Source organism: Anabrus simplex, chromosome 1 (assembly GCF_040414725.1).
Source record: "Anabrus simplex isolate iqAnaSimp1 chromosome 1, ASM4041472v1, whole genome shotgun sequence".
NCBI lineage: Eukaryota > Metazoa > Arthropoda > Insecta > Orthoptera > Tettigoniidae > Anabrus > Anabrus simplex.
Window position 1 is genome coordinate 979,584,456 of NC_090265.1, and position 15,447 is coordinate 979,599,902.

Consider the following 15,447-nt stretch of genomic DNA (forward strand, 5'->3'; position numbering starts at 1 on the left):
ACATCATATATTCCATCATTAGACGGAGTAAACAAATTCAAACATGTTTCGGCTCGTTTGAGCCATCTTCAGCGAAAAACGAGGGGGGGGGTTTGAAATAATTTACATAATACAAGTTTAAAAATGCCAAAAAAACGTAATGAAGGAACAAATGAAAAAACAAACAAAAGAGAGCCTAGATGGAAACAAAACAAGCACAAATATACAATATTTACATCATTATGTGGATCAAAAAACAACTCACTGCGACAAAATTCAGTGAAACAGGTGTTAATACAAATATAATACACTGACTGACAGAGCAAATGCAACACCAAGAAGGAGTGGTCAGAACTTTATGCCAATTGCAGGGTAGACTGACGTCACTGAGGTATGCTCATGATGTGAAATGCGCCGCTGTGCTGCGCACGTAGCGAACGATAAATGGGACACGGCGTTGGCGAATGGCCCACTTCGTACCGTGATTTCTCAGCCGACAGTCATTGTAGAACGTGTTGTCGTGTGCCACAGGACACGTGTATAGCTAAGAATGCCAGGCCGCCGTCAACGGAGGCATTTCCAGCAGACAGACGACTTTACGAGGGGTATGGTGATCGGGCTGAGAAGGGCAGGTTGGTCGCTTCGTCAAATCGCAGCCGATACCCATAGGGATGTGTCCATGGTGCAGCGCCTGTGGCGAAGATGGTTGGCGCAGGGACATGTGGCACGTGCGAGGGGTCCTGGCGCAGCCCGAGTGACGTCAGCACGCGAGGATCGGCGCATCCGCTGCCAAGCGGTGGCAGCCCCGCACGCCACGTCAACCGCCATTCTTCAGCATGTGCAAGACACCCTGGCTGTTCCAATATCGACCAGAACAATTTCCCGTCGATTGGTTGAAGGAGGCCTGCACTCCCGGCGTCCGCTCAGAAGACTACCATTGACTCCACAGCATAGACATACACGCCTGGCATGGTGCCGGGCTAGAGCGACTTGGATGAGGGAATGGCGGAACGTCGTGTTCTCCGATGAGTCACGCTTCTGTTCTGTCAGTGATAGTCACCGCAGACGAGTGTGGCGTCGGCGTGGAGAAAGGTCAAATCCGGCAGTAATTGTGGAGCGCCCTACCGCTAGACAACGCGGCATCATGGTTTGGGGCGCTATTGCGTATGATTCCACGTCACCTCTAGTGCGTATTCAAGGCATGTTAAATGCCCACCGCTACGTGCAGCATGTGCTGCGGCCGGTGGCACTCCCGTACCTTCAGGGGCTGCCCAATGCTCTGTTTCAGCAGGATAATGCCCGCCCACACACTGCTCGCATCTCCCAACAGGCTCTACGAGGTGTACAGATGCTTCCGTGGCCAGCGTACTCTCCGGATCTCTCACCAATCGAACACGTGTGGGATCTCATTGGACGCCGTTTGCAAACTCTGCCCCAGCCTCGTACGGACGACCAACTGTGGCAAATGGTTGACAGAGAATGGAGAACCATCCCTCAGGACACCATCCGCACTCTTATTGACTCTGTACCTCGACGTGTTTCTGCGTGCATCGCCGCTCGCGGTGGTCCTACATCCTACTGAGTCGATGCCGTGCGCATTGTGTAACCTGCATATCGGTTTGAAATAAACATCAATTATTCGTACGTGCCGTCTCTGTTTTTTCCCCAACTTTCATCCCTTTCGAACCACTCCTTCTTGGTGTTGCATTTGCTCTGTCAGTCAGTGTAATTGGAACTAAAAACTGTGTTAACCTAAGAAGAAAAGGAATGAAACAAATGATACATATGGAAATGAACAATAGGTGTGCATGGTGAGGTTGCGGAACTCATAGTTTACAAAATATTGGTTTTGTAACAATAACAAAACAGCTTTAAATTTTATCGGTGTTCTTTCCTTGTCACAGACATTTTGCCTGCACGTAATATCAGGCTTGGTTTCTCAAATTTTTTTGCTCACGCTCCCCTCCTAACCAATTTGATGTGATGCTTTTCTACAAGGATAGATTTTCTGCCTGAATTTTCGACAGTGATTTCAACCCGATTTTGTTACTGTTACAAAACCAATATTTTGTAAACTATGAGGTCCACAACCCCACCATGTGCACCTATTGTTCATTTCCATATGTATCATTTGTTTTCATTCCTTTTCTTCTTAGGTTAACACAGTTTTTAGTTTCAGTTATGTTTTGTATTAAGCCCTGTTTCACTGAATTTTGTCGCAGTGAATTATTTTTTGATCCACATAATGATGAAAATATTGTATATTTGTGCTTATTTTGTTTCTGTCTAGGATCTCTTTTGTTTGTTTTTTCATTTGTTCCATCATTATGGTTTTTTTGGCATTTTGTAACTTGTATTATGTAAATTATTTCAACCCCCCTCATTTTTCACTGAAGATGGCTCAAACAATCCTTAACATGTTTGAATTTGTTTACTCCGTCTAATGATGGAATATATGATGTATTGAATTAGGAGGATACTCTCATTTTTTCACCTTTGTAAAGTGAAAACCGTCAATACGGAATGATTCTAATATCTTGTAATATTAACAAATCTAAACGGAAGGTTATAAGGTCCTACTCCATAATATAAGTGTACATAAGACTCACCCCAAACGGCCGAACGTAGTGCAAATGAAGTGCAATGAGCAATGAACAGCTTGAGTCAGTTAAGCATATCTGGACGGGACAAGAGAGGGGCGTCAGGGGTAGACAGAAGAAGGGCTTGTGAAGCAGTTATGTGGAGGGGATCTGGGGGACGTGGCCTTCTGCCTACCCCTATCGTCTCTTGATAGAACTAGACAATGACAGTTAACACTGTTCTGTTATTTGGTGCCTCCTTATAAAATCACTCCTTGTATTGTTCTTTAAAATGATAGGAATCTGACCCATTCTGATCAAAAATAATGTTCCATGATAAACACCTCCTCCTGTGTTGTGAGTACCATATTCGCAGAAATCAACACAACAATGAATTCCCAATATGTCAAACTATTATATATATTTCATTGCTACGGAAACATGGACAGCAGATGAACAAATATTTCAGCAGTTTGTTCTGCCACACACCGTGTATGGCATTATCAAAAACAAGAGGAACGAAAATGTGAACTCTGGGTTTGTAAAGAACAAAGAGGGGAGTAATACTGACAAAATCAGAAGAGATCAAGAACAGATGGAAAGAATATTTTCACAAATGACTGAATGTGAGAAATCAGACACACAGAGAAGTTACCCAGACAGTAGGAGCAGAGGAAGAAGCAACAGAAAAGGAACCAGACATTACAATGGCAGAGGTGGACTGGGCAATTAAAAAAAAAAAAAAGATGAAGATGGGGAAAGATATGAGGGTAGATGAAGTGGCCACAGAAATGAAGGAGATTGCAGGATCAGTGGGAGTGTAGTGGGCATACAGACTACTGGAGTGTACGGAGAGAGAAACGAGTTCCTGAAGATTGGCAAAAGGGTGTTACAACATCAATATTGAAGAATAGGAAATAAAGGAGATGTATGGTAACTACCAAGGAATCATCATCATTTTGCATGTTGCCAAAATAATGGAAAGTATATTGGAAAGAAGAATTAGGAAGAAGGTGCAAAGACAGTTAAAAGAGGAGAAGTTTGAATTCAGAAGTGGAAGGTCAACAGTGGAATCCATTTTCACTTTGTGGCAAACAAAGGAAAGAAACTGGGAACATGGGAAGGACAAGGTGATAACTTTTACCAACTTGGAAAAGGCTTATGATAGTATCCATAGATCAAGAATTAATGTAATGATGTTTGCCGATAATGTTGTGATCTACAGAAAGGATGAGAGGGAGGAGCAACAGCTGAATACTGTGAACAGAAAGACTGAACGATAAGGATTGAAGATCAATATGAAGAAAGAGCAAGACAATTGTAGTGAGTAGAGAAAATAAGGAAGAAAAAGGAGCTATTAAAATAGGCAACAAGATACTTAGTGGAGCATTTCAGGTACTTGGGAAGTGAACAGATGGAAAACTATGTCATCCCAGTCAGTTTTCTTGCATTGGAGCTGTAAGGCATCTCAGTTGTGGACAACGAACATCAGCAGTGATGGCCACATTTCTGGGAAGCAACTCACAGAATATGATACCCTCCAAAGGTCTTCCTGAATATGGATTGTCTTTTACACCGAAGTCATCCCTGGCTCTTCGAATAAAGAAAGTGGAAAAAATAAAGCTCACATATAAGATCCCCCACAATAATTTATCAGAGGAAAACAATGATCCCACTTTGAAGTGGGTACAGGTCGTATTGCAGCTCTGATTACACTCACACAATTTTTTTTTTTGCTAAGGGCTTTACGTCGCACCGACACAGATAGGTCTTATGGCGACGATGGGTTAGGAAAGGCCTAGGAGTTGGAAGGAAGCGGCCGTGGCCTTAATTAAGGTACAGCCCCAGCATTTGCCTGGTGTGAAAATGGGAAACCACGGAAAACCATTTTCAGGGCTGCCGATAGTGGGATTCGAACCTACTATCTCCCGGATGCAAGCTCACAGCCGCGAGCCTCTACACGCACGGCCAACTCGCCCGGTACTCACACAAATTAATGATTAGTTTCATCCGTCTGACCCACGTAATAAAACACCAATCAAAATCATGTGGTAGTCTTTATTTTGTAGTTAAGAAATGTCCACCTCTGTAGTGTACTGCAGCTCCGATGACTTCGCATAAATACTTAAACAGTTTCATATGTCCGACCTGTGTATTGCAATCGTGCATCAGTCATGCAATATGTCTGTGTTTTGCAGTTAAGAATGTCTGCCAGCGTAATGGTTAACACAATTAGCTGCCATTCGTGTGAGCCCGAGTTCCGATTCCCGGTACTGCCAGAGATTTAATAATGGCAGGAAGGTTGGTAAATGGTAAAAATCATACATGCAGCGGGTGTGCCTAAAAAGAGCTGCACCACCGTGGGATGAGTTAAGAAATATTCAATGTTGTTGCTATTAATATAGCAAGTGAGATCATTAACAAAGTGATCGTTTAATATCTCGTAACTAGGACAATATAGGTTTTTTTGGAGAAGTAGGCTTAAAACATGATAAAAACAACCCAGTCATAATTGTTTTACCCGTCAAGATATCTAACAAATAATAATAATAATAATAATAATAATAATAATACCCGCGTGGGGATTTACCGGTTACCTCCATCGGGCGCGTCCCATGGGAATTGGGGAAGCTCGCTGGCTCTGCCGCCAGCAGAGTCAGAGGGTAGTAGGGAAATAAAATACCACCGTGAAAAAAAAAACTGGTCCCTTGCCAGGGTTACGGCGAAGACTGGTAAATGACCAGAAGCCAGAAAACATCTTGAGGCAACCTCTAGGGCTAACAACCCTAGTTGTAAAAGGATGGGTAACCGTCCAAAGCAAAGTCAAGTCAAAAAGCATGATGGCACAACATTTCGAGAAACATACCCCAGGGGGTAAATCTTCGGATAAATCCCTCGTCGTGAACGCCACAGAGCACGAGTCTCGTTCGGATTCTGGGGGAGACTCGACATCATGCAAGAGACGAGTCGGAGCGTATCGGTGTACCCCGAAGAATCAAAAACTCAGGCCAAAATCTAAAACCTTTCTAGCAACTTTCAACATAAATTCACTTACACAAACTGGCAAGCTGAAAACCCTCACCAAAGCTCTTCACGAAAATCAGTTATCCATAATGGCCCTACAGGAAACAAGGTACCCAGATGAAGAGATTTTTGAATCCGAAGGCTACCGATTTTTCAAGAGCAAAGCGCAAAGAGGAATCCTCAAGAGCTGTGCTGCTTGGAACCGCGTTTGCTGTTAGAACCAAGATCCTTAAATCGGTTGCAAATTTCGAACCTGTGAATGACAGATTGTCTATACTCACAATTAAATGCGCGAACAAAACCTACGCCCTAGTTAACGCACATGCTCCTACAAAGGATAAGAACAAGTCTGATCCAGACGAAGTTGATAATTTCTGGGACCTACTGGATGAAAAATTAAACAAAATCCCCAAACACCATGTCAAGCTTCTTTTGGGTGACTTCAATGCCCAACTAGGTCGTGAACAGAAGTACAAGAAAGTTATAGGAAATTACCCTGCTCACAAAAGAACCAATCACACCGCCAAAATACTGGTGTCCATTTGCGAAAATCACAATCTGCATGTCATATCGACCCACTTTCGCCATCTACCCAGAAAGCAAATGACTTGGCGTTCTCCCGTCCAAGCTCTCGGAGAGTTCCAAATTGATCATGTTGCAATCTCCAGAAGAAACAGCCCTGAGATTATGAATGTCAAGGTAAAGAAAGGCATCAATGTGGCCTCAGATCATTATATGTCTCTTTTCAAATTCAAACCAGTTCCCGCAAACACAAGGAAGACAACCAAACATATCACACGCTTTGACAATGATAAGCTTCGGCAAAGGGTCGAGGAGTTCCAGGAGAAGGCTAGACCAAATGACTGACTTTAACAACACCAAAAGTCTCCTTGTTGAGGCCGCTAAAGACGTTGCAGAAATCAAGAGAAGCAAAAAGCATGCCTGGTGGAATGGTACCTGCGAATCAGTCCTCCAAGAAAGACTCAATGCGTGGAAACAGTACTACTCTACGAAATCAGAAAATGATTGGGAAACCTACAAAACCCAACGTGCCCAAGCAGCTAGGATGTTCAGAACTGAGAAACGTAAACACGAAAAATCTCTCATTGAAAATATAGAACAAAACTTTAGGAAGAATGAAAGCAGAGAGTACTACAGAGCCTTCAAACGCAAACTCACTGGCTATAAACCACCATCTCTATGCTTTGAGTGAAAGGATGGCACACTGGCAACGTCAAATGAAGAAAATTGCCGCATTCTGGCAGATTACTTCAAGAATTTACTTAACTGCTCTAAACCGCAAAGCGCCATTGAGACCAAGGAACCCTTGCTCAGATACCCAGATTCCAGATCACCCGACAGAGATGAAATCAAGCGCCACATTGTCCGTCTCAAAAATAACAAAGCGCTGGTGGAAGACTCAGTAGTAGCAGAACTACGGAAATATGCCCCAGAAGAATCACTTGATATCTTGCAAAAGCAAATAGAAGAAATTTGGAACAAGGAGACCCTACCCGAAGATTGGAAAATAGCTTTGATCCATCCATTACACAAAAAACGCAGCACGATGAACATCAACAACTACAGAGGAATATCTTTGCTACCCGTGACTTACAAAATTCTATCACTTGCCATCCTGGAGCGTTTGGAAGCACAAGTCGAACATCAAATAGGTGAATACCAAGGAGGGTTCAGAAAAGGTCGCTCAACAGCTGAACAGATCCAAAATCTCAAAACGATCATCAGATATTGTACACTAAGGTCCAAGCAGTATGTGTCTGTCTTTGTGGACTTTAAGAAAGCGTACGACTCCATTGACCGGGAAGTCCTGCTAAACATCTTAAATGAATTTGGAGTTGATTTGAAACTGCTGGCATTAATTAGAGCCACCCTAACCGATACAAAATCTAAGGTGAAGTTCCACGGATGTCTCTCGCATTCCTTTGACATCAAAACAGGAGTCTGACAAGGTGATGGGCTATCCTCGATACTCTTCAACCGTGTTCTTGAAAAGATCATCAGAAACTGGCGGGGGAGATTACAGGAAACCAACTACAGTCCATTGAGGATAGGAACAAAATTCAAGGGGATCGCAACAGACTGCTTAGCATTTGCCGATGATATTGCTGTTCTCTCAAACGACATAGAAACCGCTAGAGCTCAAGTTGAAATTTTAAAGGAAATTGCCGAACAAACTGGTTTGCAGATATCGTTTGAGAAAACAGAAGTAATGACTAACATCAAAGAGGCTCCACCAAAACTCCATACAAAATATGGGGACATCACTCGAGTAGACAAATTCAAATACCTGGGTGAGATCATCATGAAAAATGGACTGGACAAAGAAGCACTTCAGGAGCGAGTACGCAAACTGGAAATAGCCTACCAAACATCCCGCACAATCTACAACAAAAAATGCCTTTCCCAGAACACCAAGATACGCCACTATGAAACAGTTCTGAAGCCAGTAGTTCTATATGCAGCCGAAACCTTGTCTCTAAATGCCAATAAAGGACTCCTTGAAGAACTGGAGAAAAGAGAACGCAAAATTGTGAGAGGAATCTTGGGATCAAAGTACAGAAATGGAATCCATCAAAAGAGATCCAACAAGGAAGTCTACAGCAAAATAGAGAAAATTACCGACACAATCAGAAAAAGACGGGCATGATTTTACGGTCATCTGAAAAGAATGGACGGAAGAAAGTTAACTAAAGAAATCTTTCACTTTTTTGATTCAAACCCCAAAACCACAAGTCCCTGGTTTAGAAATACCAAAGAAGACCTGCAAATGCTACATATCTCAGCTGAAGATGCCCGTAACAGAGATCTCTTCCGCAAGAAAATATTGATGAACGGGCTAAACCAAGACGAGCAATCGAAGAGAAGACACGGTGCCACTTGGACAGAGGAGCGTAAGCGGGCCCACTAACAAAGAATGAGGGAAATTTGGGCTCTAAAGAAGGCCAAGTTCTGTCTCACATGCAAGAAGACTTAACATGGTCCTTGATGGCCCCAGCGAATTATATAATAATAATAATAATAATAATAATAATAATAATAATAATAATAATAATAATAATAATAATACATGCCTTCTTCTTCTTGAGGCGCCTTCTCCTAGCGGAGGTTGGCGGTCCACATAGCCAGCTCTGGACGTGATGTTGCAGCATGGAAAGCATCTTCTGAAGTGCAGTTGTGCCATCTTCGGAAGTCCTTCAGCCATGAATTCTTCCTCCTGCCAACAGACCTTTTCCCCTGTATTTTACCTTCAATGATGAGTTGTAATAGCTGGTACTTTTCGCCTCTCATAATGTGACCTAGATATTGGGTTTTTCTTTTTTTAACAGTAAGTAATAGTTCTTTTTGTTTCTTCATGAGATGAAGGACTTCATCATTTGAAATTTTCAGCACCCACGGTATTCGGAGTAGGCGGCGATACAGATACATTTCAAAAGCATCAATTCTTTTTTCTAGATTTTGGTCAAGGGTCCAGCTTTCACATCCAAAGAGAAAAATGGAGAATACATAGCACCGAATCATTCGCATTCTTAATTGCACACTTAGGTCCGATTTTGTAAATAGCTGTTTCATGCTAAAAAATTGCCTCCTGGCCTGTTCTATTCTAGATTTTATATCCCTCTTGGAATCACATTCCTCATCTAGCACAGTACCCAAGTATTTGAAGGAGGATACTTGTTCAATCTTACTGCCGTTTATTGACAGGGTTGCTGGAATTTTTCTTTTAGAGAAGACTACAACTTTGGTCTTGGAAGCGTTGACAACAGGCCAAACTCTTCACTGCGCTGGACTAAATTGTCTATCATGCGTTGGAGCATAGGTAATTCATTTGCTATGACAACAGTATCATCTGCGTACCTGATACTGTTAATTGCCTGTCCATTTATAACTATCCCGCTGTTTTCCTCCAACAATACCTCCTTAAATATTGCCTCAGAATAAATGTTGAATAAGAGAGGTGACAGCACACAACCCTGACGAACACCTTTTCTGATTGTAGACGCTTCTGATGTTCTTTGGTCGATTTTGACATCTGCGGTTTGATTCCAGTACAGTGCGCTGATAATGCGTAAATCGCATTGGTCAATACCAGTCGATCTTAATATCTCTATCATCTTTTCATGTTTCACAGAGTCAAAGGCTTTTTTGTAGTCAATAAAACAAGTATAGACATCGACATTCATGTCCCTGTACCTCTGTACTAGTACATTTAAGGAGAAGAGTGCTTCACGTGTGGCGACCCCATTTCGGAAGCCAAACCACTAACCACTTTTACAGTTTTCGGAGACGCCAAACTAATCATACTATGTGTTAATAAAAACACAGAGACAACGAACGTACAAAATTAAACATTATGATAATAAAACGCAATACCTCCACACCTTTAAATATCCATAAATACGGAAAGCTTTCCTGTTATTTATTTATTCATCTTTTTCATCATGGAAAATCTGGCACTATTTGGGCGCTTAGAGATAGCATACCTAACCTAAACAACTGTTGATAAACTTAACCATAATAGGCATTTTATTTGATCTTGTATTGACTTGTTTTAATCTATTAAAGAAACTATTTAAAATAGTTTATGTTGGGTCCACCTTGCCAATAGACTTTCAATGATTGAAAATTTATTCTGTCATACATGTTTCAGGAACAATATACATTCCCTTCGTCAGTGAAGTCAAATCAAGGAATATAAAACAATACAACAATATATTTTGTTTAGCCTACAATTTAACGAGGTATTGTATCCTAATTCACCATATCAATGAACAAACAAACTAGTGAAAAATTATGAAAATTATCATTACATAAAATTTTAACATTTTGATGAATTGAAGTGAGAATACCTAAATAAATTTAAGATCAAGTTTTTCTTCTATTCTTTTTCTTCCTTAAATGATCAAACACTAGTTTATACAATGGGTTCTCTTCTGTACTTCTTTCATTTAAACTTGATTCAGTCATTTCTTTAAGCAAGATAAATTTCTGAACTTTCTAAAACATTCATGATTTTTCCCTTTTTGGCCGAATGTATTAACTCCATGTCATTAGATATGTCTGTAAACTTATGATTCTTTTCAAACATATGCTCTCCCATTGCCAAATATCTTTTATGTTTGACTGCATTAACATGTTCTTTGTACCTTATAGTCAAACTTCTTCCAGACTGTCCTATGTATTCATCAGTGATTGGTTGCCGCCTGGGAGACTGATTACCTCAGATCGAGTAGGGGTATTTCAGTTGTCTTGAGAATACTGCAATGTATTTGAAACATCAGCAAACTGTACGGAATGTCCAGAAAACAACAACGTGGTTCAACCCGGAAAAAGAACTAAATAATTTCTTGCTTTCTTTATTTCTTAAAATGTAGTAATACTGCCAACAAAGGTAACCAGTAAGACTCAGAATACAATCATAAATTTGTTAAAGAATAGTGTAGAACACATTCATGTACAATTTATAGTTCTTTATAATCAGAGTCACTGCATGAAATGAAAGGCTATTGCATATTTGACCCCCCTCCCCACCGTGCTTTTTGCGGCTATAAAAGTGGGGAAAAAGGGAGTCTAAAATGCAAGGAAATACTATATTTTTGTGCTAGAATCTCCCCGATAGTGCAGAAAACTATGTCAGAAAAGTTCATTTTTTGACACATGGCACCCATCTTCAACCATTCTTCTAACACTCCACCTTCTGCATAACAATACAAAGCATATCCACAAGCACAGCCATGGCACTCCAAATGACAAACAATAAACAAGCCCTAACTATCTCAGTGGCATTAACTTATATCCAAACCGTAACAGATTTGTGCATCAACCCAATAGTCTATTCAAAGAAACTCACCTGAGACATAAGTCTGCCAGTGGGCACAATAGAAAAGTGTCATGGCACAAAAACATTGAAAAAACATCCAGGATGGATAAAATCCAAGCTGCACAGCAATACAAGCAGATAAGGCCACAAACACTGAAACAAAACAGAAAGATAAAATTATGGTATCATTACAACTACCAAAATAAATATGCTTGAATCATAAAGACAAAGAATTGCATCATAAATATATATACAATAAAACCTAAGAGAGACAGAAGATTCACTGACAAAAATATTTTAATCACAGCCATTCAATTTCTTCAGGTAGATGACTGCATCGGTTGTGCCTCTGTTCTATTAACCCTTTTGAAGCCAGGAGCCAATCTGGTCGGCCATTCACTATCAGCTGGAAGAGGCCAGAGCTCCGCCTCCACTCTACTACTGCAAAGTGCCATGCCGTTTTTAGTGGAAATATGTGTATTTTAATATTCGTGTATATCTATCAGTGTATGGCAAATACAGGCAAGAAATTTTCTACATGTCGACTACATGGAATAAACAAATGATTCAGAGTGATTTAAAGATTTCAAAGTTTTTTGTTGATATTATAGTTGTCGATAATGTTTATTTTCAGGAAAGAAAAACATTTTCACACTTTCTGTCTCAATATCTACTTTGAAAAAATAATTTATAATATAACAGTATATACGTAATGATATGTATGTTCAGTCCGTCAGCGATTCTGCTGGTGGAATCCTCAACAGCACTGCCATCAGCTGTCATAGATGGCCTGGGCGTATTCAACAGGTAATCTCTACATGCAGTCTTAAATTTTTATATTGAGGTAGAGTTCCTGACAGCATATGGAAGTGAATTCCAAAGTTGTAACCCGGCCACAATGAAGGATCTATTATACATTGAAGAGCCGTTGATGGGAAAAGTGGGGGAAGTGCCAGATCTTGTGTTACAACTATGGAATAAGGATAATAAATGGAATTTTGAAGAAATATATTTGGGTAGATTTTCCTTCTGAGTTCAATATATCAACGTGAGTTTGTGGAACTTCCGTCGCCTCTCGGGTTTTAGCCAGGAAAGAAATGTGTAGCTAGGGGTTATGTGAGCATCATAACTCAAGTTAAAAACAAATCGAAGACCAGAGTTCGATGCTCTTTAAAGTTTGTCCAAGGGTCTCATCAACGAGGACAATGTCACAGTAGTCAAGTATTGGTAGTTTCAAAGTTTGGAGAAGTTTTATCTTTACGTCTTGTGTCATTTCGGAGGGAGTAGCGTTGCGTACATCTTTCTACATGTATTTCTTCGTGTGCAGACTAATCAAGAGTTTCAGTCAGGGTCATACCTCACTTCCTTAGGGATTACGGTGGTATTTAAGGTCACCTGAGGAATAGAATAATTTGTATACATGACATTTAATCATTTCTGAGAACCGATTTAACTGTCGAGTTTTTTGGGGTTGAGGAAGAGAGAGTTTTCACTGGCATACACACTGAGTTGTTGAAGGTTGTAGTTGATATCTCTTATTGCTTTCAATATATCATTTATATTAACATGGCAGTAACTTTGGAGGTCGTCGGCATAAAGGTGATATCTATTATACTTTATTTTAGAGGAGATGTCATTAATATAGAGGAAAAACAAAAGAGGACCAAGAATAGAAACCTGAGGGGTTTCTGCCGCCCGGAGATGCCACTATGAAGCAGTATCTTGTGCTATAGCACGTTGCATACGATCTGTAAGATATGTGGTAAAAAAATTTAAAGCAACATTACCGAAAAACTATTTGAATTTCTTCAACAATGTCTGGATGTTTATCGTGTCAAAAGCACTGTTGAAGTCAATGAGTGTAAGTATTGTCACTGTCTTATGTCCATTGCTTGTCCGACGACCTCAGACACTTTGGGTAAGGCAGTTGCTTTGCTATGGTCCGTCTTGAAGTCTGACTGAAACGGATCCAGAAGAGAGCGAGCGGACAGGTATTCCATTATTTGTGCATGTACCAACCGTTCTAACACTTTGGAGAGAGCAGGGAGAATCTAAATGGGATGGTAATGTGCTGTTTTTGAGACAGTAATTAATATGGGCGAGAATGGGTAGAACTGTTGATAAACTTAACCATGATAGGTTAAAATGACTGTTTGATCCGTATTCACTAGTTTGAATGTAGTACAGAAATATTTAAAATAGTTATATTTGAATTAGCCTTCTCAATACACTTATTAATGAAAGAAAAGTATTTTTTATTCAACCAAACATGTTTCAGGAATTCGACCATTCCCTTCATCAGTGGTCAGTGATTTGGTTGAATTCTTGAAAAATGTTTGGTTGAATTAATAATTTTCTTTCATTAATAATAATCAACAGTGTTTTGAGTAATTCAGGTGAACTCATAATAGATCCCAGGGAGTCACTGGAGAGGTGGAGGGAATATTTTGAACATCATCTCAACGTAAAAGGAAATCTTCCTGGTGGTGTTGCGAACAGCCAAGTTCATGGGGAGGAGGACAGTGATGTTGGTGAAATTACGCTTGAGGAAGTGGAAAGGATGGTAAATAAACTCCATTGTCATAAAGCAGCAGGGATAGATGAAATTAGACCTGAATTGGTGAGTATAGTGGGAAGACAGGGATGAAATGGCTTCATAGAGTAGTAAGATTAGCATGGAGTGTTGGTAACGTACCTTCAGATTGGACAAAAGCAGTAATTTCACCTATCTAAAAGCAAGGGAACAGGAAGGATTGCAACAACTATCGAGGTATCTCATTGATTAGTATACCAGGCAAAGTATTCACTGGCATCTTGGAAGGGAGGGTGCAGTCAATCGTTGAGAGGAAGTTGGATGAAAACCAGTGTGGTTTCAGACCACAGAGAGGCTGCCAGGATCAGATTTTCAGTATGCACCAGATAATTGAAAAATGCTACGAGAGGAATAGGCAGTTGTGTTTATGTTTCGTAGATCTAGAGAAAGCATATGACAGGGTACCAAGGGAAAAGATGTTCGCCATACTGGGGGATTATGGAATTAAAGGTAGATTATTAAAATCAATCAAAGGCATTTATGTTGACAATTGGGCTTTAGTGAGAATTGATGGTAGAATAAGTTCTTGGTTCAGGGTACTTACAGGAGTTAGACAAGGCTGTAATCGTTCACCTTTGCTGTTCGTAGTTTACATGGATCGTATAAAATGGCAGGGAGGGATTCAGTTAGGTGGAAATGTAGTAAGCAGTCTGGCCTATGCTGACGACTTGGTCTTAATGGCAGATTGTGCCGAAAGCCTGCAGTCTAATATCTTGGAACTTGAAAATAGGTGCAATGAGTATGGTATGAAAATGAGCCTTCTGAAGATTAAATTGATGTCAGTAGGTAAGAAATTCAACAGAACTGAATGTCAGATTGGTGATACAAAGCTAAAACAGGTAGATAATTTCAAGTATTTAGGTTGTGTGTTCTCCCAGGATGGTAATATAGTAAGTGAGATTGAATCGAGGTGTAGTAAAGCTAATGCAGTGAGCTCGCAGTTGCGATCAACAGTATTCTGTAAGACGGAAGTCAGCTCCCAGACGAAACTATCTTTACATTGGTCTGTTTTCAGACCAATTTTGCTTTACGGGAGTGAAAGCTGGGTGGACTCACGATATCTTATTCATAAGTTAGAAGTAACAGACATGAAAGTAGCGAGAATGATTGTTGGTACAAACAGGTGGGAACAATGGCAGGAGGGTACTCAGAATGAGGAGATAAAGGCTAATTTAGGAATGAACTCGATGGATGAAGCTGTACGCATAAACCGGCTTCAGTTGTGGGGTCATGTGAGGCAAATGGAGGAGGATAGGTTACCTAGGAGAATAATGGACTCTGTTATGGAGGGTAAGAGAAGTAGAGGTAGACCAAGATGACGATGGTTAGACTCGGTTTCGAACGATTGAAAGATAAGAGGTATAGAACTAAATGAGGCCACAGCACTAGTTGCAAATAGAGGATTGTGGCGACGATTAGTAAATTCACAGAGG

At 40.5% G+C, this 15,447-nt stretch overlaps 1 protein-coding gene across 4 annotated transcripts in view; it reads right to left on the minus strand.

The window, feature by feature from the left end:
• The window catches only part of bbc (choline/ethanolaminephosphotransferase 1 bbc), a 263,240-nt gene that overhangs the window by 212,160 nt on the left and 35,633 nt on the right, over positions 1–15,447 (minus strand). For all 4 annotated transcript variants that reach the window (XM_067136823.2, XM_067136822.2, XM_067136821.2 and 1 more), the window contains exon 3: positions 11,452–11,574. In XM_067136823.2, coding sequence (XP_066992924.2) covers positions 11,452–11,574 — 123 coding nt within the window. The remainder of the gene's footprint in view (positions 1–11,451; positions 11,575–15,447) is intronic.